At 41.8% G+C, this 22,020-nt stretch overlaps 1 protein-coding gene across 4 annotated transcripts in view; it reads right to left on the reverse strand.

Annotated features, from left to right (window-relative positions):
• The window catches only part of TMTC1 (transmembrane O-mannosyltransferase targeting cadherins 1), a 261,523-nt gene that overhangs the window by 36,926 nt on the left and 202,577 nt on the right, over positions 1-22,020 (reverse strand). For all 4 annotated transcript variants that reach the window (XM_024733261.1, XM_024733259.1, XM_024733260.1 and 1 more), the window contains one exon: positions 14,275-14,418. In XM_024733261.1, coding sequence (XP_024589029.1) covers positions 14,275-14,418 — 144 coding nt within the window. The remainder of the gene's footprint in view (positions 1-14,274; positions 14,419-22,020) is intronic.

The raw sequence follows: 22,020 nt of genomic DNA on the forward strand, positions 1-22,020 counted from the left end.
GTCTTCATTTTGCAGGGGTGATGGCTAAAGGTGAATATTTAAGCAAGAAAGAATTAGGAGCAATTCTGAACTTCTTTTTCAGCCACGCCAGGAAAGCTTCTTAGAAAAGAAAGTTTTAAGCAGTTATTTCCATGTAAAAAGGAATAACAATAGAGGCAGAAAATTTCAAATAGACTTTACAAAATTCTTAATAATGGGAATTACCTTTGTATTCTGACAGTACGGATCACCCCTGGGCCAGCATTAGACAGTATTAAAACTCCCTAATGCATTCTTTTGGCTCTATAACAGGCAGTTTAGTGAAATCCAAAGCCCATTATCAATGTAAGCCCCCTCTATATAGGAATACTCTGTTAGCCATTTAGACTGAATTGACAAGTCAATTCAAAAGGGGGAAAATATGAAAATAACATCTTCCTCTGAATTCACCAAGCATGTGATACAGGTAACCAAGTCCACAGGTTGTTTTTCTGAATTCCAGAGAAAAAGCTTGAAGTACGTAGCTCATAACAGGTGAATAAATTGACAAAATGAAGCCTCAGTACATCCCCCGTCCAATTAGGCACGGGCGCACCTTCTGTCTGGAGTCACAGAAAGGAACACTCTGAGATCCTCTGGAAACTCATGTCACACTCAGGACACTGAGGTCTATCTGAGCTTCTGTGAAGGATTCAGCAGACACTGATGGAACTATTAGAGATCCCTGGGTAGGTGGGAGAAGCAGGGAGGAGTGAAGTGCTCCTGGGTTAGGAAATATTTATTGCCTCTCTGCATCCTGAATGTCTTCATCTGCCAAAGAAAGTCACCAGCCGATGATCGACAATCCTCCATGACCTAAAATATTCTATCTTCACTTTTTCCTTAGATCAACTGTTCTCAAATTTTAGTGCTTAAGAATCATTCAGTGTTTGATAAAATGTAGGATCCCAGGCTTCATAAGATTCAGTAGGTCTGAGGTAGGGCCAAGGAATCATTATTCTTCAAAAGCACCTCAGGTGATTCTGGTGAGGGTGGTCTTCAGCCTCTGCTTTAGAAACTCTGCCCTGGTTACTATGTGGGGTCTGCCTGATCAGTTGTTCCTTGATATAAGGCTAAAATGTAACAGGATGAGGAAAGGTAAAAGGAGAAAGAAGACTTTCTGGAACAATTGGAGCCAAAGAGAAGGGTCACAGTGGCTGGTTGATTTGCCCAGATGGGCGATACTTCTGGACGCCAGGTGATGTGGAGAGGCTGCAGTGGAGGTGCCTGGAGGGTGACACTGCAATTGGAAGAGGCAGTTTTCTCTCTCGTAGAAGCTCTGTGGTGAATGCCCGCTTTTGTGCATCCAAGTCTTAGTGCTGGTGTTAGCCATATAGGCATCAACAGAAGTAAAAATCTCCTAATATTCCGCAAGCAAAACTCCGCTCCCTTAAGTCTCCCCCAGGAATTTCCAAAAGGCTAAACTTCCTGAGAAGGGGTCCCTGGGACCAATAACATCTTCCTCATTGAATTCATAAGAGAAGCATTAAGTAGAAATTAGATCTTGTTCATAATATGCAAATTTCGGCATTCAGCATTTGTAGTTTCCCAGGGAATTTTCCCTTTGGTTATACAGCAGTGGGGCTGTTTTTCTCATGTGTTAAGTAACAACATTTGCCTCATCTCACTTTCCTGGCTCGGTCTCAGTGACAGATAGTTAGAAAAAGCAAATTTTCTAAAAGCAATTTTTAGAAAATTCAGCACATTTTCTTTTAGTAATTAAGGACCTGTTAAGTTTGTCAATTTAGAAAACTTTTTGGATTCCTGTGTACAATCTCATGACACATTCATTTAAACTGAAAGCAGATGCTTGCTTTGAAAGAGTATTGACATTTTGAGAGAATCTGGCAAATGCAATAACAGAAATAAATGGATTTGGCAATCCCCTTGGCAGTAGTAAAATTTCCTATTAACCACAGTGTGAACTTGGAATGCCGGGCAGTCTCTTAATTACCATTCCTTTGTTGGGGTGTTTTGTGGTTGTTGGATTCAGAAATGATGTCTCTCACAAAGGGAAAAGACTTTGATTTTGGGTGGGGAAGGGGGTGCTGATAGACTCTACCAGCTCCTCTGAAAAAACTGAATTGTGAAAATCAAATTATGAATGTCTGACTAAGGCTATCTTTTCAAAGCACATGTTTTTCTGCGGCTCTACTATCTTTCCTAGTAGAAGGAAAAGAAGAAAATTGGATCCTACCCTGAGTAGCCTCTTTTATGTTCTAGTTTACTGGGCGATGCAATGGAAACCTAGTTTACAGGCCCTTGCCCTAGTGTTTCTGCTTGATTCGTTATGGAAGCCACATAGGAGAACTGTCTGGAGGACAGGTTCATGTTATGTGGTGGTGAAGACCGCAAAGCCACACTCACTATAGTTAGAATTATGAGTAGATCCCCTGCAATCCGCCCTCTCCCTCTCAGTGGGTTTGCAGGACGAGTCAGGTCACTCACCCGAGAACAATGGGAGGCAGTCAGGTGCCCGCCCCGCCCTGTGTGGTGTGCGTGGCCTTTAACACCTCTCTCCCCAGCTGAAAGCTGAGGAAGGGAATGATGGACAGTTCTGACGCTGTCTCGTCACACAGCTGCAGGCACGGAGACAGAGCTCACACAAAGACCTCACACAGGGGCCGGCACGGAATAGGTCCTGAGGAAAGGTTCCTCCTGAGTCCCCTCCTCCCTTACTCCTTTGGCACTTGAGGTCTTCATCTGCTCGGTGAGGTCCCTGCCCTGGACCCCGGCAGCAGAACGCCTGCCCCTCGATGGCCTTGCTCCTGCACCACGTGTGCATGGAGGTGGGCTGGGAGGGGTGGGGGGACGAGTCCCAAGCCAGCATCTTTTCACAGCACACAAGATATTTATGCCAAGCTCTTCCGTGATTTGAAGGAAAGCGTAGAAACCGTGTCCCCAGGTTGGGACCTGGAAGAGAAGGCAGCTGAGACTAGCCTGGTTTAGCCAGGATTCACCTACCCCGTAGATAAAGAGTCATTTTGATGATGCAGTGGAATGCACGTCCCTGGCTTTGGCTCGGGCGGGTTGCTGTCTAAATCCCAGCTCTGCCCTCACCAGCTGTATGACTTGGGTTAGATGTTCCACCTCCATGAGCCTCAGTGGCCGAATCTGTGAAAGGTGCACATTAATCCCTCCAGGCTCCTGTAATTGTGGGATAGATGCGCAAGGGCATCGTGCTTAGCAGAGCATCATGCGTGTGGGACGATGCAGTCCTTGACAGCTCCCTGGGCTCCTTCCCCTCTCCAGCTGGAGTCTCACCTGGATTTTCTACCTGAAGCCTCACTGATTTCTCAGCAAAGGCAGGATGCTGCTCCAAGGTAGTATTGCCTCTGCAAAGGAAAGGGACTTCCAAATTCCTTTCTGATCTTCCATTTACATTTCAGTAAAGAGATTAGAAACTTGGAGTCATGGTTAAAACCATAGATTCCTGCAGCTAGACAGCTTTACAGAATCAACTGGTCTCATCTCTTATTTTGAAGAGAAGGAAACTGAGTCTCAAGGAGGTTGAATATTGCCTGAAACTGTTCAACAACAGGAATAGAAAATGTGTTACCTCCTTCTGATGTATTATTAACTTTAGACTAAGAAGATGAGCTTCAAATTGAAGTGAGGAATTATACCCCTGGACTAGTAATAATTAATAATAACTAAGGCTTATTTCATCTTTATTGGGGGCTAGGAACTACGTTAAGTACTTACACGCATTCTCCTGTTTAGGACTCATGGAGGACCTGGTTACTAGTACTATTTTTACTTTATAAGTGAGTGATTGGAGCCATTGCAAGATCCAGTTGTTCTCCCAAGGTCACACACTGCTATGTGGTAGAGCTGAGATCCAAACTCACTAAGCTCCACGACTCCTATTCCTGAGGACAGCATGGGGAGACAGTCAGCGCGGCCGCATGATGTAACCGAATGGCTGGCTCTAGAGGTCCCACTTCACAGCTCGGGTCACATGACCTCCCTCACTGTCCCCGGAGCTGTAACAGGGGAGTGAAGGTGCCTGCCCTCCACAAACACTCAGTGGGCAGGTTCATGAGACGTGAGGAGGTGCTTTGTAATTTGTCATTCAAGTGTTACTGTCCTTTTCACTTGGAGGAGGAGAGGTGGCAGAAAGGTTGAGGGCAGTCAGCCCTGCAGTGGTGGCACCACAGGAAAGCACCAGGGTGGGCCCTGTACGACGGAGGGAGGTTGGCAGAATTAGTAAGGTGTCAGCAAGAAGGGAGGAAGGCTTAAAGCTTCCTTCACCTCCCCAAGGTGCTTCCTGGGACAGACCCCCGCAGGCCACAGGCAAGCGTGAGTCAGAGTGGACACAGACAACATGTATAGTTCTCTTTCTGTCCTTGGTATTTCTCCTCCTGGTCTACACAGAGCATTTTTAGATTTTTTTGAGGCTCTCTAACAACTTACATTCTGAATTTAGTCTCTGTGTCAGGGCAAAGTTGATCTCCTACTGGGTTTGTGATAAAAAGTTGATATGCCCGGTTCTCTAAAGTAAGACAATGTACGCAAGAAGAAATTTCCAGTGAATACCTGCATTTCTAGTATTCTTTTAACTGATTTGTACCTTCTTTAAGCTATGAGTCAAGAGTTGTTCCAAGTCATTCCCCAGCACAGGAGCTTAAGGGCACTAGATTGCAAATGAGGCCAGGGAAGATTATGAGAGTTAAAGGGGTGGGAAAATGATTTTCGGGACAGGAAAGACCACTGAAAACTCCTATACTTGACAAAGCAGTCTGGTCTGTTTAATTATCCTCTGTCAGAAATATTTATGCAAGGAAAGAAAATGATGACCTTCCAATGCCTTCAAGTGCGTATAATTAAAGCTTGCTCTCCCTGACAGTACTTCCTGTGCAGAACTGTCTTCTGGCCTCAGGAGTGTTTATTGCAGCCATCACAGCAAAAGCAAGGATTGAGAAAAGGGACCCTTCCTTCTTCCTTGCAAACCACACTATGGATTTAAAACAACTCACTCATGCTCAAATCATTGGTAAACACAGCGTGACTGAGAAGAGTTTTGCTGCGGGAGAGTTACTTACAAAAATATTTTAATAATTAGCAATCTGTTTAGATACAAATAACTCCCAAATCTTGAGGAAGTAGGTAAACGTTCTCATCATTCCCTAGATAATTCAGTTTTGTACAGACATGGAATATAAGATGATGAAATGCAAATGAAACAATATTTTGGGTGAACTAGAAGAGCTGTTACTTTAAAACCTCTGTAATATTCTCTCAAATGTAGCTTGCATGTTTCTATTTCTCAAACAGTGACCAGGGGTCAGTTTGGCTGGGTGTCTGGGTTTATACAGTGTGGGGAGCAGCAGAAAATAAGGAAGAAAGTGGCAGGATTACGAGAAGTCCTGAATGTTCATACGTTTGGACTGTATGTGTGTATGTGATGGAGAATCAATGACACTTAGAGGGAGGGAGGAAGAAGAGTAGATATTGGAAATGGAAAAGAAACAATGTGTTATAATCCAAAAATGAAATAAAGAGCTTCAAAAACAGTGGGAGGCCAACAGGATCATATTCTTCACTTCAGAGAAATCATGGGGAGTGAGAGCCCAGAGAACCTTTGGAATACACAGCTGATGTTTAGAGAGCAGCTCCACCAGAGGCTGCATGAACAGGTTGGGGGAAGGAGAAGCACCAAGTGCCAACTGTTCTTCTCACCAATTTGATCAGAGAAAGGAAGGAGTGAGGAGAACCACTTGAGGGAGTAGCTGAACGGAGACGTTCCCCAGGGGAATGTGGGGCATGTGGAAGTTTGTGCAATGGGAAGAATCTGAAGACCTAAGAGAATGCCCATGATAATGGACAGGGAAAGGTAGAGAAAGAGAATCAAGAACACATGTGGATTTTACACTAATGACTAATGGCTAAAATAAAAGAGACTGACGGCACCAGATGTTAGTGAGGATGCTAAGCAAGTGGATCTCTCACCAGTGTTGATGGAGTGAAAAGCGGTACAGTTACTTTGGAGAACTGTTTATTTGGCAGGTTTTTAAAACATTAAAGATACATCTACCCACAATTCTATTCCTAGGTATTTATCCCAGAATACTAAACATACAAACCTATAAACAAACCAAGTATCTACCCACAGGAAAATGGATAAACAAATTACAGCATATTTACACAATGAAATACTACTCGTCAGTTAAAAAAAAACATGTAACATGCAACAACATGCATAAGACTCAAAAAAATCATGCTACAGAAAATATACAGATGCCAAAAAAGTATATATGTAATGTTCACCTTTAAATGAAGTTCTATGACAAGCTAAAACTAGCTTCTGGTGAAAAAATTTGAACAATGATTACCTCAGGGGAGGGAGAAATTTACTGGAAAGAGGCATGAGGGGTCTTTCTGGGGTGAAACGTTCTCTATGTTATTTTGGGGGTAATTACAACAGTATATAAAATTGCCAAAACTCATTGTACCAAACACTAAAGATTGTACACTTTTGCGTTTAATTATGCCTCAGTTTTAAAAAACCACATAACCGGGCTTCCCTGGTGGCACAGTGGTTGAGAGTCCGCCTGCCGATGCAGGGGACACAGGTTCGTGCCTCGGTCTGGGAAGATCCCACATGACGCGGAGCGGCTGGGCCCATGAGCCATGGCCGCTGAGCCTGCACGTCCGGAGCCTGTGCTCCGAAACGGGAGAGGCCGCAACAGTGAGAGGCCTGCGTACTGCAAAAAACAAAAAAAACAGAAAAAGCAAAAAACCCCCCACATAACCACAGGTGTGAGCACTAGGCTTATTAGGGAGGCAAGACAACCCTTCCTCCCTTGGAAGAACAAAAGAAGAGGACATCTAGGAATATGTAAGAAATGAGGTAGGAAGAAGGGAAGCTGCAAAAATTAACCTTAAATGACTTGAATATTCTTAGTAAAAGTAAAGGATTATGTCATCTTCTGGGTGTGTGCATAGGCACTGAGGAGGGGAACAAAGGATACTTATATTAGGAAAACAGAAAATATTTGGGAGGTATTATAAGACCATAAGGGATGAATTTCTAATAGCTCTAACTCCTGATCCTGCTTTTCCCCCACAATGCTGTCTTCAGAGTTTTGTAAGGGGCCCATCAGACTCAGATGTATGTTTTTACCTCCAACACTTGAGAGACTGGATGAGGGTCTAGGATACACATACAGAGACACCGCATCTTGGAGCGGGGGCAGTGCAGTGAAAGATAATGTTAGATTACGTATAAAAATAAAATTAGTTATTACAGTGGTCTTCAGTCTCTCAAAGCTTGACACCACCTAACAAATCTTGTCCTTGAGTATTTATTTAATTGGGGGAGGGAGTGATTAGGGAAAAAGGTTTAAAGTGGTTCCCGGGGTGGGGAGAGGAGTGATAATGAGAAAAAGTTGAGAACTATTGGTCTGCCTACAAAATGCAGGCAATGGGGGTGGGTATCTTGAGTTGGAGGCACCGTTGAGCAAGTAAATGATAGTCAAGGTGTGAGTCTAAGCTGATGTCACATACATTAATGAAATAGATCAGATAAATGAGAGATGGGATTACACATTATACACATAAAAATCAGAAAGGAGGTTCTAACAATAGTAAGGAGCAGGGCCACTAGGAATGAGGGAGTAAGAGGGAAATAACATTTGTCCCAGAAGGGAGTCATGTCAACGTCAAGGTCTTAAAGGGAGAGACAATGTGAGCACAGAGAGAGCTTGGAGGTGGCAGGTTGTTATCCCACGATCCCTTCCAAGGGTGAGAAGGAGTGACAGAGAGGGAAGGGAAGGGTGGGAAGAGGTTAATAAGTGAAGGGCCAAGAGAAACCTTTCAGAATTCAGGCAGTAGAGAATGAAAAGGTGTGCCTAATTAAAAAGCCCATGGCATGGCCATGTCGGTGAATGGTCAAGATAGAGCGGAAGTGGCAGGCCCTGGAGGGAAGGCAGCAGAGGAACTGGGTGATGGATGCAACCGAATTCACTAAAGGTTGTAGAGTCCCTGAGGACGACAGGAGAATGTACAAGGCTGTGACATGGCCCTGATGAGGATGGAGATGGTGGCAATGAGCTGCTGGACTGGGCTTCAAAAGAGCTGGAGAAGAAGACCTGGAGAGAGACAGGTGTGAACTACATACAGACCCCGAGGAGAAATCGCAATGGAGTTAAGACTACAGATAAGTAAGACTGGAGGTAACCTGGATGTTGACAGGTCACCATGGGAGTGGGGGTGGGAGAAGGATTTTATTCCAAGAGGAGGATGCAGAAGTTGCCCACCCAAAGTTGACATCCTAATGTGGTGAGAAGGACCTCAAAAAGTTGTTCTTTATCCAGTGGGCTGGCATTTTGGATTCTCTGGGGTTTCAGGTAAAAGGTAGAGAAAGGGGAGAACTGCTATCTTGAGTGTATAAACTTCCTTTTCATGAAATAAAAGGCAGTGTGGCTAATGCCAAAGCTATAAGGAAATTTATCCCAAACATTGAAATTTATTTCAGAGCTAATGGTTACCCTTTTTTCCACATCCTTTTATTCTTTAGAAATTCAATTTTCTAAAGGATTAGCCTAAAGAAAATAAAATGTATATTGTTATCAAACTCATCTGCTAAATAGCTCAATTTTGGAAATTCTATTTCATTTTCTTCTGACTTTTGATTATAAGATTTATTGTAACACCCATATAACACCCAGATCCTATTATGTGAATAGAAGGTAATTTTGGCAATGGGAGGGACAATACGACTCTTTAAAATGAAAATATTCTGTTTCAGTAGCAAATACCAGACACTGTTTTACCCAAGCAGTCACAGAAGCATTTTCCCATGCCCTGAATTAAAGTATTCTATTATGTTCTCTTGAGCCATCAGGGATTTCTGCTCTTTCATCCATAAAAACTGTATGCTAATCTTGCCTATTTTCTTTTACATTTTAGGTTCCAAGCAAAGCCAACAATAATTAATATAAACTAAGAATGCTGGCATGGAAAGCTGTTTGTCATCAATCTGTCACACTGTAAACGTGCTGTACAGAATCATAACAGATTAGCTTCAAAGTCCAGGGAAATGGTCATGAAAGAGGTCAAATATATTTGGATAAGAGTCAGTGACATGCACTGCTGTGAACAGGTTTAAAGCTGTCTGTCACATAACTCCAAGAATTCAAATGGAATTTGTCCTCAGTGCTCTAAGGTTTCTGATATGCTCTGACAGAATTACATCTTATTTAGAGTTTCTGGTCTGGACAAAAACTCATTTCTCTCAAAGTCAAGGTCATTAATAAAGGTCTGTGCTGTCCAATATAGCAGCCACTAACCACATGTGGCTATTGAACACTTGAAATATGACTAGTCTCAGGTATGCTGTATGTGTAAAACATACACTGGATTTCAAATAGTAATTGTAAAAAAGAATGTACACTATCACATTAATATTTTTACATGTTCAATTTAAAAATTAATTTTCATATTAATTATGTTAAAATGATAATATTTTGAATATACTGGGGTTAAATAAAATATATTATTAATTTCACCTTTTTATGTTTAAAAATATGGCTACCTGAAAAATTTAAATTATAGATTCTGGCTGTCATTGTATTTCTGTTGGGCAGGGCTGCTCTGGGCTGTATCTCAGTTTTGAGATGAGCCACAAGGAGGCAGTAGAGTGTGGTGATTAAGGGCAAGGGTACTTGGACAGAAAGTTTGAGGTTCAATTCCCACAAACTCTATTTCCTCACTAAGGGACCTTGGCACCTAACTTACCTTCTCCAAATTTTAGTTTCTCATTTATAAAAGAGGAAAAGTGATAGTGTCCTCCACTCAGGGATGATCAAATCTGAACTCATATCTAAGGAGATCACCTGGGTTCTTAGAAGGAGCATGAAGTTCTAGGTTCCAAAAAAAGAACACAATTTTTAAAAGTTAGCTGCCTAACGAGAAATAGATAGGGTATAAAACTTAAATAGTAAAACGGATCAAATAAAAACATATTTAAAATATTCTTATCCTCTTTATGCCTTTGACCCATTGCCAGTTAGAGCAGAAATGAAAGCAGATCCAACGAGGAGTAAACGTGGATTAGTTTTGCTGTTTTCTGGGTCACCTCTCTCTGCTACTAAAGGACATAATGGAAACAAACCTTACTGTTTCCTGATTAAAAAAAACAGGAAGTTCCTTCCTCCCAAAAGGAAATCACATGCCATTTAATAGCTAAATATTAAGTAATTTTTGGATTGGAGAGTTATTTGGGCAGCATGGGTAAAGGAAAGTGAATAGGACAGGGCAGGCAATCAGTCCTGGGTCAGCAGAGCTTGGGCCAAGGTCACATGAAATCTCTAAACCTTGGTTTCTTCATCTGTAAAATGGGGATGAGGATGAGAATGCCTCTCACAGTAGTGTTCAAGATTAAATTAAATTATGGTTATAAAATCCACTTGTCTGTAAACTGGAAAATATTACATAAATATTAGCTACTATCATGATTTTATTCTACTGGATTCTAAAGACTCATCTACACAGATGGAGCCACTTTGCTCTCTGTTTAATGTGAAAGAGCAGAAGGTTAACAAGGGTGACTTTGTACCTGGCACTTAACCTTGGTTCCTATTCTTGGTTCCTATTCTTCCCTATCTAAAAGAGTCATTGGGAGGCCTTTATTATTATTATTATTATTTGCTGTACGCGGGCCTCTCACTACTGTGGCATCTCCCGTTGTGGAGCACAGGCTCCGGACGCGCAGGCTCAGCGGCCATGGCTCACGGGCCCAGCCGCTCCGCGGTATGTGGGATCTTCCCGGACCGGGGCACGAACCCGCGTCCCCTGCATTAGCAGGCGGACTCTCAACCACTGCGCCACCAGGGAAGCCCCGGCCTTTATTATATTTTTAAAAAAGCACTCAGAGTCTTATACAAATGTGAAGCGTTTTTGGTTTGGATAATCACTGAGTTGATTTTACTGAAAAAGAGAAAAATCTTATGTTGAGTATCTAGGAGCCCCACCTACTGTGAAAAGTAGCCATTGCTATGTTCCAAAAAATATTTTCTTGTATTCTTAACTCACATACACTAATTCAAGGTAATAGTCAGAGGCAATAATATGTGAATTGAAAAAGGAAGGCTGCAGTATGCATCTCTCGTTCAGGTCTGGGCAAGATGAAATTTAAAAGAATCTCTGCCACCATTTCCAAGTAGGGCCACATTCAGCACAGTGTGATAATCACAACTGTAGGATATCATTCCTAACAAGAACTCTCATTTTGTATCCAGGCCATCAAAGCTGGTTTCTTGGTTAAAAAAAAAAACAAAAAACTCATCTGTACTATTTTTCAAATCAGTACTATATAATGCTGGTATCCTAAAAGACATGAACAGGCTTTATCCACCCATTAAGTTATTTGGGCTCTAAGCTGGACACATACAGATGCAACAATGACTTTTAAAAATGAGTCCTTAGAACTTCACATAAATAAATAAGACCTCATAAAAATAGGAGAGTAAAATAAAAGCACCCTATTGACCTGTAAACAGTTATCTACAATAACAAGAACACATTTTCCCCACAGCTTTTGATTTGCTATTATTTTTAAAGAGAACGTACTAGTGCTAAAAGGCTTTTCTGTCACAGTGTGTACTTCTTCATTTACTAGTTTTTCATCACTCTCAATTTGTTTAAAATTTTAACAAGCTATCTAATTTTTTTTTTTTTTTTTTTTTTGGTCACACGGCATGCAGGATCTTAGATCTCCAAGACCAGGGATCGAACCCGTGCCCCCTGCAGTGGAAGTGCAGAATCCTAACCGTTGGACCACCAGGGAATTCCCTAAACTGTCTAATTTTAAAAATTTATTAAGTTCATTTATTTTTTGCTGATTTATACTTTTATGTTTTTCATTTTAACTGTACTTTCCTTGTATTTCCTTATTTTGGTAGAGTATTCCCTTGATTTTGTGTTCCAGTATACGGATAAAGCCATTCTTAAACAAAACTTCAGCCTTGGGATGGCACCTATCACCTTATGTGACGTTAGACTGTTCTGTGATTACTTTACCCAATGCTTCTGTTCAAATGGGATTAAATAAGAACATGCATTGACACATGTGCACACTAAGAAAAAGGACTGATATCTCTATGCATATGTAAAATTCAAGGAGTGGGAGGGAGACGCAAGAGGGAGGGGATGTGGGGATATATGTATACGTATAGCTGATTCACTTTGTTATACAGCAGAAACTAACGCAACATTGTAAAGCAATTAAACTCCAATAAAGATGTTTAAAGAATAAATAAATACAATAAAATTCAAGGAGTAAAAAATAACGTGAAGAAGATGCATCCACTGAGGTACTGTGGCAATTAAGCCCATCCTGTTAGGGAGAGGATAAAAGAACAAAGCAAACCATTAGCCCTAAAGGTACCAAATATGCTCTGTGAAGTTCAGAGACAAGGAAACCAATTCAGTAAGTGTGTGGATTGTCAGCAACCTAACAAGCACGGATAAATGCATCACTACTTTCTGATTCTAACCATGTTCACCCTTTTATTCCCATTTCTGATGTCTTCAATCTTTTTTATTTTAACATCTTTATTGGGGTATAATTGCTTTACAATGGTGTGTTAGTTTCTGCTTTATAACAAAGTGAATCAGCTATACATATACATATATCCCCATATCTCTTTCCTCTTGCGTCTCCCTCCCTCCCTCCCTCCCTATCCCACTCCTCCAGGTGATCACAAAGCACAGAGCTGATCTCTCTGTGCTATGTGGCTGCTCCCCACTAGCTATCTGTTTTACAGTTGGTAGTGTATATATGTCCATGCCACTCTCTCACTTTGTCCCAGCTTACCCTTCCCCCTCCCTGTGTCCTCAAGTTCATTCTCTATATCTGCGTCTTTATTCCTGTCCTGCTCCTAGGTTCTTCTGAGCTTTTTTTTCTTTTTTTTTTTTTTAAGATTCCATATATATGTGTTAGCATACGGTATTTGTTTTTCTCGTTCTGACTTACTTCACTCTGTATGACAGACTCTAGGTCCATCCACCTCACTACAAATAACTCAATTTTGTTTCTTTCTATGGCTGAGTAATATTCCATTGTATATATGTGCCACATCTTCTTTATCCATTCATCTGTCGATGGACACTTAGGTTGCTTCCATGTCCTGGCTATTGTAAATAGAGCTGCAATGAACATTTTGGTACATGACTCTTTTTGAATTATGGTTTTCTCAGGGTATATGCCCAGTAGTGGGATTGCTGGGTTGTATGGTAGTTCTATTTTTAGTTTTTTAAGGAACCTCCATACTGTTCTCCATAGTGGCTGTATCAATTTACATTCCCACCAGCAGCGCAAGAGGGTTCCCTTTTCTCCACACCCTCTCCAGCATTTATTGTTTGTAGATTTTTAGATGATGGCCATTCTGACTGGTGTGAGGTGATACCTCATTGTAGTTTTGATTTGCATTTCTCTAATGTCAATCTGTTTTTTAAAGCGCAGAAGTTAAATTCCATATCCACCACCATTTCCACTATCATTATCGCCACTACTACCACTAACATTGCCATCACCAACTTGCCTAGACTTTATATTAATAAAAATACAAGATGCAAAAGTACCCCTTTGTCTTCAGGGAGACTAACTGCACTATCAGTCTTTTCCAGGGCAGTGAGTGCAAAGCAAACACCAGTGATGATGCCTGGGAGGTCTTCCGAGAGCAAGAGTCACCGTTGCTAATTCCAAGAAAGCCTCAGTTTGTTTCTTACCTAATAGCACAAACTGCACATGAGCTGTGGTTACGCTCACCTTTAGAGCATGCTGCTTTTCTTAGACCAGCACTTTTCCCAAGTATATTCATGAAATTCTTGGGAAATGCCTACCAAAATTGATTGACTTTGGGAAATGCTGTATTCCATACTCCCTTCTTGAATATGCACAGGGCATTTAGCATATTAAAGATTCTTGCAATAAAGGAACTATCTTTGCTTAATTCAGCATCTCCTACGTTTATTTGTCCATGTAGCCATTCCCTCTTCCCAGCCCTCTACAGACAACCTATGAACATCTCCCAGAACTAATACTTCCAGAGAGACACTCTGGGAAATACTCTTTTTGATTGATAAGGGATAGAACTAATTCAGATGAATATTGCATCCTCCCCAAACTTGAAAACCCTAACTATTCTGCCCTAGGAAGAGGAGATAACACCACAACCAAATGAGTGTTGAAAAGGAAAGGATTTCTTGAAACTACAAGGTCTTCTGATCAAAGGTACACATTCTACTTACCTAAGGAGATTCCCAAGATTGAAAAGAGCCCGGTTGTGCTGTGGATTTAGCTGGAGAGCCCTCTGATAGTACATCTTTGCCTCTGCTGTGTCTGTGGTCAGTGTTCCAAGGTTGTTCAGGGCACTTGCATGGCGCGGATACAACCTGAACGATTAGAAATATTAAGCCACGATTGTTCAAAAACTTCAAAGTTGGTCACAATTTGCTTGTTTTTCATCCTCCCCTCCTCGCCCCAGGTATGCCACAACAAAAATGAAACACTGAATTCTTCCTTTATTTTAATGGTATGTCTATGTCACATCTTAACAGTCAACCGTTTGTGTACCTGCAGGCAAATAAACATGGCAGGAAAGCAAGAAATTGACACATGGTGGCATAATTAAATTACCTCCAAAGAGTGCAAAAATAAATAGCATGCAAATCTACCGGGGTTGAATAAATTTAGCTTGGAGCCTACACTTACTTTCAACTTCCTTTGACTGAAAATCCTCATTGCCACCGGTGCTGACTTTCTGGCCTAGCGGGACTGCTGACTAGCTGCTTGTATAATGCCCACTATTTACACAAGATGTTGGGAGTTCCCTGGATGAGGAATCTTCATGAATATATTTGAATTGGAGCACCAGTAAAACCGCCATTATTGAGAAGGTGATACAAACGTCTCCCCATAAAAATAAACTTTCTCCCTCAAACGGCTCTCCGCCTTGACTCTCCTGTTCCATTTCGTCTCATTTCCCCGCTACTGTTATTTGACAACACCTGCTCTGATAGTGGCTAGGAATGAAACTCCTGACAAACATATAAAAATTTCAAAAGGCACAATGACGTGAAAACAGCGATCCTAATGTTCAAAAGCAAATGTAAAGGAGGACTGCGTACCCATCAGCAAGGCAAATTTATGGTGGTTAAGAAAGGAAGAGAATCAGTTTACTTCCTTAACTAGAAACTACGAGGAAGGCAAACCAGCCTGCTGCTGCACACACGGCTGAGTTGATTCTGCTGCGCTCAGAGCCGACGTGCTTAGTCGTCGAACAGGCTCACTCCATCTCTGTCACCCAGAGGATTTTGAATAAGCCTGTGGAGCTGGCTTTTAATGTAGGAAAGGCAAGGTAATGCCCAAGTAATAAAAACAGGATCTGTACTTGTCAAGTCTCTTGACAATCAAATGCCATGCTTGCCCCCTCCCAGCCTGTTCCGTACCTTCTAAGAAGATCAATTTAATTTGGGGACAGAAGGGGTTCCTATTAAAAGGTCAAGGAAGACAAGCTGCATAGCTTTTTTTTTTTTTTTAATCTTTGCCTAACCCAGAGTTTCCTAACTATATTGGACCATGTAATCCTCCCTTCCTTACCGCCTTATAGCTCAGCTATTAGCATCCCTCAGTATTTTCAGGAAGACAATCTGTGTAATGCCCCTCCTGAATGATAAGGGACAGAATCAATTCAGATGAATGTTATGTCCTCCCAAGGCTTGAAAGCCCTAATTACTCACAATAATTCTGTAGGCTGTTGGGAGAGATACATTATGAGAGGAAGTTGGGAAAAAAACACACACACACAACGTGTTTGCTTCTTTCTAGTCACCTTTAATTAGCAAAGACAACCTGAGGGTACCTGGTACCAGTCGCTTAACACCCACCCTCACAGTTCCTGGGGTACACAAGTCCTTGGTGCTCTCTCATAGATGCCTCTACAGGACATCAGAGCTAAGAGAAGATGCTCTCGTACCTGCCCACTCATTCCATGCCCAGAACAGCCTCCTGGGAAGCTGTGTCTAAGAATTACTTTGGGAATGGTTACAGAGAGCATATCACAGCCAGGACTTTAATTCTTCCAATTAAAAAAAATTTTTGGATGTTGAGCAAAGCTCTCTGACTTCCAAAAGATTTAAGAGGGGGGTCCTGTGAACATGGTGAGAACAGTTCTTATTTTTTCTCTGATGACGAACAGCAAGAGAAAGCATCCTGGTGACCTCTGCCTTCCCAGAAGAGGCAATTTCTTAAAACTTGGTCTTTTCCTTACTTCTTTATAGGCTTTGGAGCCCTCAAAATAAATGTCTGAGGCGAAAGCGCTAAATATGGGAAAGGACAGCCTAAATTCAGTAAGAGCATCTACGATGGACTCCCTGTCACGCAGTTGCCCTCTCCCGCTGCTTATCAACCCACCTTTTTGGACTTTATCACCATCCCACTGCCATTTAAAGGAACGGCATGGGGGTCTTCCCTGGTGGCACAGTGGTTAAGAATTCGCCTGCCAATGGAGGGGGCACGGGTTCAACCCCTGGTCCGGGAAGATCCCACATGCTGCGGAGCAACTAAGCCCATGCGCCACAACTACTGAAGCCCGCGCTCCACAACTACTGAAGCCTGTGTGCCTAGAGCCCGTGCTCCACAACAAGAGAAGCCACCGCAACGAGAAGCCCACGCACCGCAACGAAGAGTAGCCCCCGCTCACCGCAACTAGAGAAAGCCTGCGCCCAGCAACAAAGACCCAACGCTGCCCAAAATAAATAAATAAATAAATTTAAAGGAATGCATGTATTGACATAATACTTTCCAAGTTCACTGACTACAAAAATTTTTCTCTCCCTTTTTTTTTCAAACCAGAAACAGAACATAAGTTCACAATGAACTCTCAAAAACAGAAACAAGCAGTGAGAAGGGAAGTAAAGAGAAACAAATATAAATACTATGAGAGAAAAAAAGGTCTTTAGCATGCCTTGTGCTCCAAGCTTAGGACAGGGCTTTGTGGTCAGGCACAGGCAGCGAAGAGGCTTTGTGTTAACAGAGTCCCAACCTGTCCAGGAAGGGGATTGCTGACATCTATAGTGATTTACTGAATCTATTGCCACTCACAGCCCTCCACCTGGAAAACGTGTCATATTGTTTACTCCTGGTAATAGTAAAGATCTGCTAGCGACAGCCCCTCCCTCTGCGCATCTGATTAAGTTCACCTAATCATGAGCAAGCATTACATTATTTATGAAACAAAGCTGAATTTCATAAAAAGGGTTCTTTAAGCAGGTCAAGAAAAAATTATCACTTTTATTTTTGATTTTTATATAGATGTAGACATTTTCTTAAAACATATACTCTTCTCTTGTTTACTGAAGACCTATGCAAGGATGAAACTTATTTTTGTGTGTTTACTTTTAAAATAAACTTGTTTAAATGAGCTTGGGTCTAATTCAACCCTGAGGTCTCCAAGAGGGGAATTCTCTATTAGAAAGATGAATAATTTAAGAGATGTCTATGTTGCTACATCAATTGTCAGGATAAATTAAGTGTGTCTTGACTTTGACACCTACAGGTATGTTTTACAGAAGTTCTGGTAGTGATTATTCCCTTCCCCATGTAAAGAACCTTGACAAAAGCTTCACTGAAAAGGAGAAGAGTGGTAATTTTCAGGCCTGTTGTTTTTGTTTGTTTGTTTGTTTTTGAGGTACGCGGGCTTCTCACTGTTGTGGCCTCTCCCGTTGCGGAGCACAGGCTCCGGCCGTGCAGGCTCAGTGGCCGTGGCTCACAGGCCCAGCTGCTCCGCGGCATGTGGGATCTTCCCAGACCGGGGCACGAACCCATGTCCCCTGCATCGGCAGGCGGACTCTCAACCACTGCGCCACCAGCGAAGCCCCAGGCCTGTTTTTTTAAGACCAGTGTGAACAGCCACTGGATTTTCTTTCTCAGTCTTACTCAACATTTATATTGTATATGGGGGCTCTCTCGCTATTTCCTTATTATTATGTTTTAAAATTTCACTGAGTTAAATTTTTAAAATTTATTATAGGGAACATATATAATATTGTCAAATAGTTCTGGGGTATAAGAAAGTTTATTCTTTCTGTTTAAAAAAGAAATCTAGGTATAGAGATATAATTCTATGAGCTGAAGAGAATATTTTTCAAGTATTGTATGATTTATATTCTCAATTTATATTCTCTATGATTTATATTCCCATTTGAGCATTGAAGGGCTTCTTACTTTTTATCTGGTGGCCTTCCCTTAAGCAGAATTCATAAAGTAGGTAGTTAAGGACGTTATTATTCTCCTCCATTCCCAGACAACTTATCTCTGAAGAATGAATACCAGCAACATGTTAACAGGAAATCATCACTGTGAGGGAACAGTTGCCTAAGTGAAAACCAGAAGGCAGGAGCAAAAGAAAATGGGTCTAAAAAAACCTAGCATGTATTAGTGATACTTTACATTTTAGAGTGCTTTCCCATATACTATCTCATTTAACCTTCTAATTCTTCAAGTAGAATTATTGTACTATTTTAAAGTTGAGGACGGGAGGATGGGAGAAATTAAAGAAAAAATAAATTACTTTTTTTAAAAAAAGAAATATTTTCAGGAGTTGTGTTCTTAAGTGTTAAAAGTCAGATGGTTCCTGTAAATCTATTTATTTTCCCAAACAATCATGAGTCATTCAACCTTCAGCAAATAAATATACTGCTATCAATTAGAGCTTCTATTCAGAATAATTTCCCTTTCTATCCTTGGGCCAGTGCATTCAGCTGTGATCCTATACGAACTACTTCTCAGTGACAGAAGTGAAATAAAGTCAATACTCAGGAAACGTGGCTGAGATTCTTCTTCGCTGGGAAAACTTGTCTCCTGCCATACAAAATACTCATGGTATCTCTAAAAACACAGTATCATGGGAAGCTATTTGGAACTAACAACAACCAGTAAGTGTTTAAGGCACAGATACATGCTCTCCGATCTACTGTTCTTAAGCTTCAATCTCAACTAAAGATCCATAGAGATAAGATGTATATGACTAAAGTTTAGTTTTATATTTTATTCAGTCATTTACTTTAAATTTTGTACAATCTGTTCAAAAGTTAAGAATTCTATTACTTTTTCATTATTAGAGTACCTTCTAAGGCATTTCATTGTTCAAGCAAGACTGTATGTATCATGTGCTCCACTTTGCAATTTCCTTTCAGAATATACACACCCTGATTTATTTATCTGATTTTCGTTCCACACATTAATTTATTTGAGGTTAAGTATGCTAAGGTCAGATGTTTATTTTCTATTTTTTCTATTTCCTGTTGAGAAAAAAAAGAATCCAAAAGAAAAACATGACTGGGAAAAAATTTCAACCATGAGATCCAAATTTCACAGAACTAAAAAATACCCAAAGTAAACTTCATTTCAGGAGTCAGCGGCAGCCGCAGCATATTTTCATTCATTCTAGTCCCTGCCATTTCTCAAGCGCCTGATTATAAAATTTGAATCATCATGTCATTAAAGTGCACCAGAATGACATTGATCATTTACCAGTCTGCTCCTTTAATTGTCTGAAATCGCCATTAACACCCAGCAGTAAGTCTTGCCACTTTCTTTTGGTACCGTACTCCTTCCCATCCATTAGATAGTCTTGGAAAAAAACCTCAAATGCAATTTAGGGAAGTACGACACACTCCAGTGAGGGGCCAACTAAATTATCTGATCTCTCACAATGGATGACCTCTAGTAGAGATCCAGGAGGACTCCGCCCAATTGACTTTTCAAAACAATTTAGAGTAAAACCATGCCCTCAGGAAATGACTCATTTTAAGTGGCTGAATTTTCCTGATTCCTGAGAATTTTCCTCTGGAGGTTGGGAAATGTATTGAATTAAATACTTCCTTACACTTTTTTTTTTTTTTTTGCGGTACGCGGGCCTCTCACTGTTGTGGCCTCTCCCATCGCGGAGCACAGGCTCCGGATGCACAGGCTCAGCGGCCATGGCTCACGGAGCCTAGCCGCTCCAGGGCATGTGGGATCTTCCCGGACCAGGGCACGAACCCATGTCCCCTGCATCGGCAGGCGGACTCTCAACCACTGCGCCACCAGGGAAGCCCCTTCCTTGCTCTTTTAAATAGAAAATAGTGAACATATTTTACCTTTTCTCAAGGGCTTGGGGTGACCATGGTGAACTTTGGTTTTTGCGGCAGATGAATGGGAAATTACTTTGGTGGAGTGGAAATATAACTGTGATTGGAGTCAGAAGCCATGGGTGACTTTCTTGCTGTGTGACTTTGAACTTATGTCTGTGTTTTAGTTGCTCTCTCTATAACAATAAGGTCCATAACATATTAATCCTCTGTGTGAACAGATAGGATGGTGGATATAAGATGTCCACCTCATACCTGATACACTCCATACATTTGATGTTCTGGGGTTGGCTACAGGACCTCTGGGTGGGTGTACTTGGCTCTCTCCAGAGCCCTAATGAACCCATGCCAGCAGGAAGCTGCCAGCTCTCTTTTCACGTGGATTTCTCATCCTCCAAAAAATCATTCTCCTCACTGCTAAGGCCTCTGACTTGCTTCCATCAGTCAAAATAACCTCCATTATTTCTTCATCACTAACCCAATGCACACTCAGGTTGTCTTGTATCCATCCGTTTGTCCCACACCGCAGGTGCTCAGCTGTGAAGGACATTTGGCCTTCTTCATTTTAAGAATGTAGAATGTTCCTTGTCAAGCACTCACTCCAACAAAGTCTGTCAATCTTTCATCATCTGAAGCAAATGATCCCCACAGGCACCAGAGCAATTTCCTTCAAGCCTTTCTGATATGCTCAACACCAAACGGAATTCCCGACACGCACAATTTTAAGAGCTACATCCAAGGTTGTAAGGAGATTCAAAGTCTTATGTGACAGATCAATGTGCTCACAGAACCTTTATCACAGCATGGATAGCACTCTGGCTGTTAGATTGACTTAGGAAAAAAAGACAGTGGTGGGTAGGAAGAGTGTGTCCCTGTCTGCAGTTAATAAGTGTCAACCAAGGACATCATGAGGGGTTGGGAGGGAAAGGCGTGTGTATCCTGAAGATCCACCTCAGGAATTGGGGGTCACCACTGGCATGTGATGGGAATGGGCAGTAGCTAGGGGTGTTAAATGTGTGTAAGCATATTAGAGGGTGGAAACTGCAGTGGAGAAAAATGAAGCGAAGCAGAGGAACAGGGTATGCTGGGGTTGGTAGGGGGACCAGGGTAGGCCTCGCAGACAAGATGACATCACCTGAAGAGTCCTGAAGGGAGGGAGGGAAGCAGCCATTTAGAGAAGGAGGGGAAGTGTTCTGGGAAGAAGGAAGGACAAATACAGAGCCTCTGTAATATGTGTGAATGAGAAATGTTCCCTGCCAGTATCAGTAAACAAAGGATGTTGCAGCCATCTAGCCATCACATTACAGCCACCCGGATGGTGAGCCCTGAGGGAACTCAGGATAGAAACAGGATGTCCACCATCTAGCAGTTGGCAGCTGCAGCCACCCTCAGTGGTGCACCCCAAGGAGACTCAGGAAGAGAAAGCACAGGATACTGGCCACAGATAGCTCAGGTGCATATCAAAGGAGTGATTTCAGTGAGCCCAGACTCTTGCATCTTCCCACACACAGAAAAGCACTAAATTCCTTAACTTGAGATAACTGGTTTTCTTTAATTAACAGTAATCTTTTGATGTTCTGACTACCTGGTCTGTGTTGCAAAAACCCTTATACATCCTGGATCCGCCCACTTGCTTCTTCGGAGCAGTCTCTCAGCGTTATCTGAGATGCTGTGTCTCGGGCTTAAGTTCTCAGTTTTGTCCCCGGAATAAAACGTAACTCTCAACTTTTAGGTCATGCATTTTTTTTTCCAATTGCCATAAGAATGTGATGACTGGTGTGTGCCTGGAGCCCCGTCTGGCTGGAGCTGAGACAGCAAGAGGTGTAGTAGGAGGTAAGGTCTGAGAGGCAGGGGGACCAGATG

The sequence above is a fragment of the Neophocaena asiaeorientalis genome, unplaced genomic scaffold (assembly GCF_003031525.2).
Source record: "Neophocaena asiaeorientalis asiaeorientalis breed wild unplaced genomic scaffold, Neophocaena_asiaeorientalis_V1.1 scaffold150, whole genome shotgun sequence".
Classification (NCBI taxonomy): domain Eukaryota; kingdom Metazoa; phylum Chordata; class Mammalia; order Artiodactyla; family Phocoenidae; genus Neophocaena; species Neophocaena asiaeorientalis.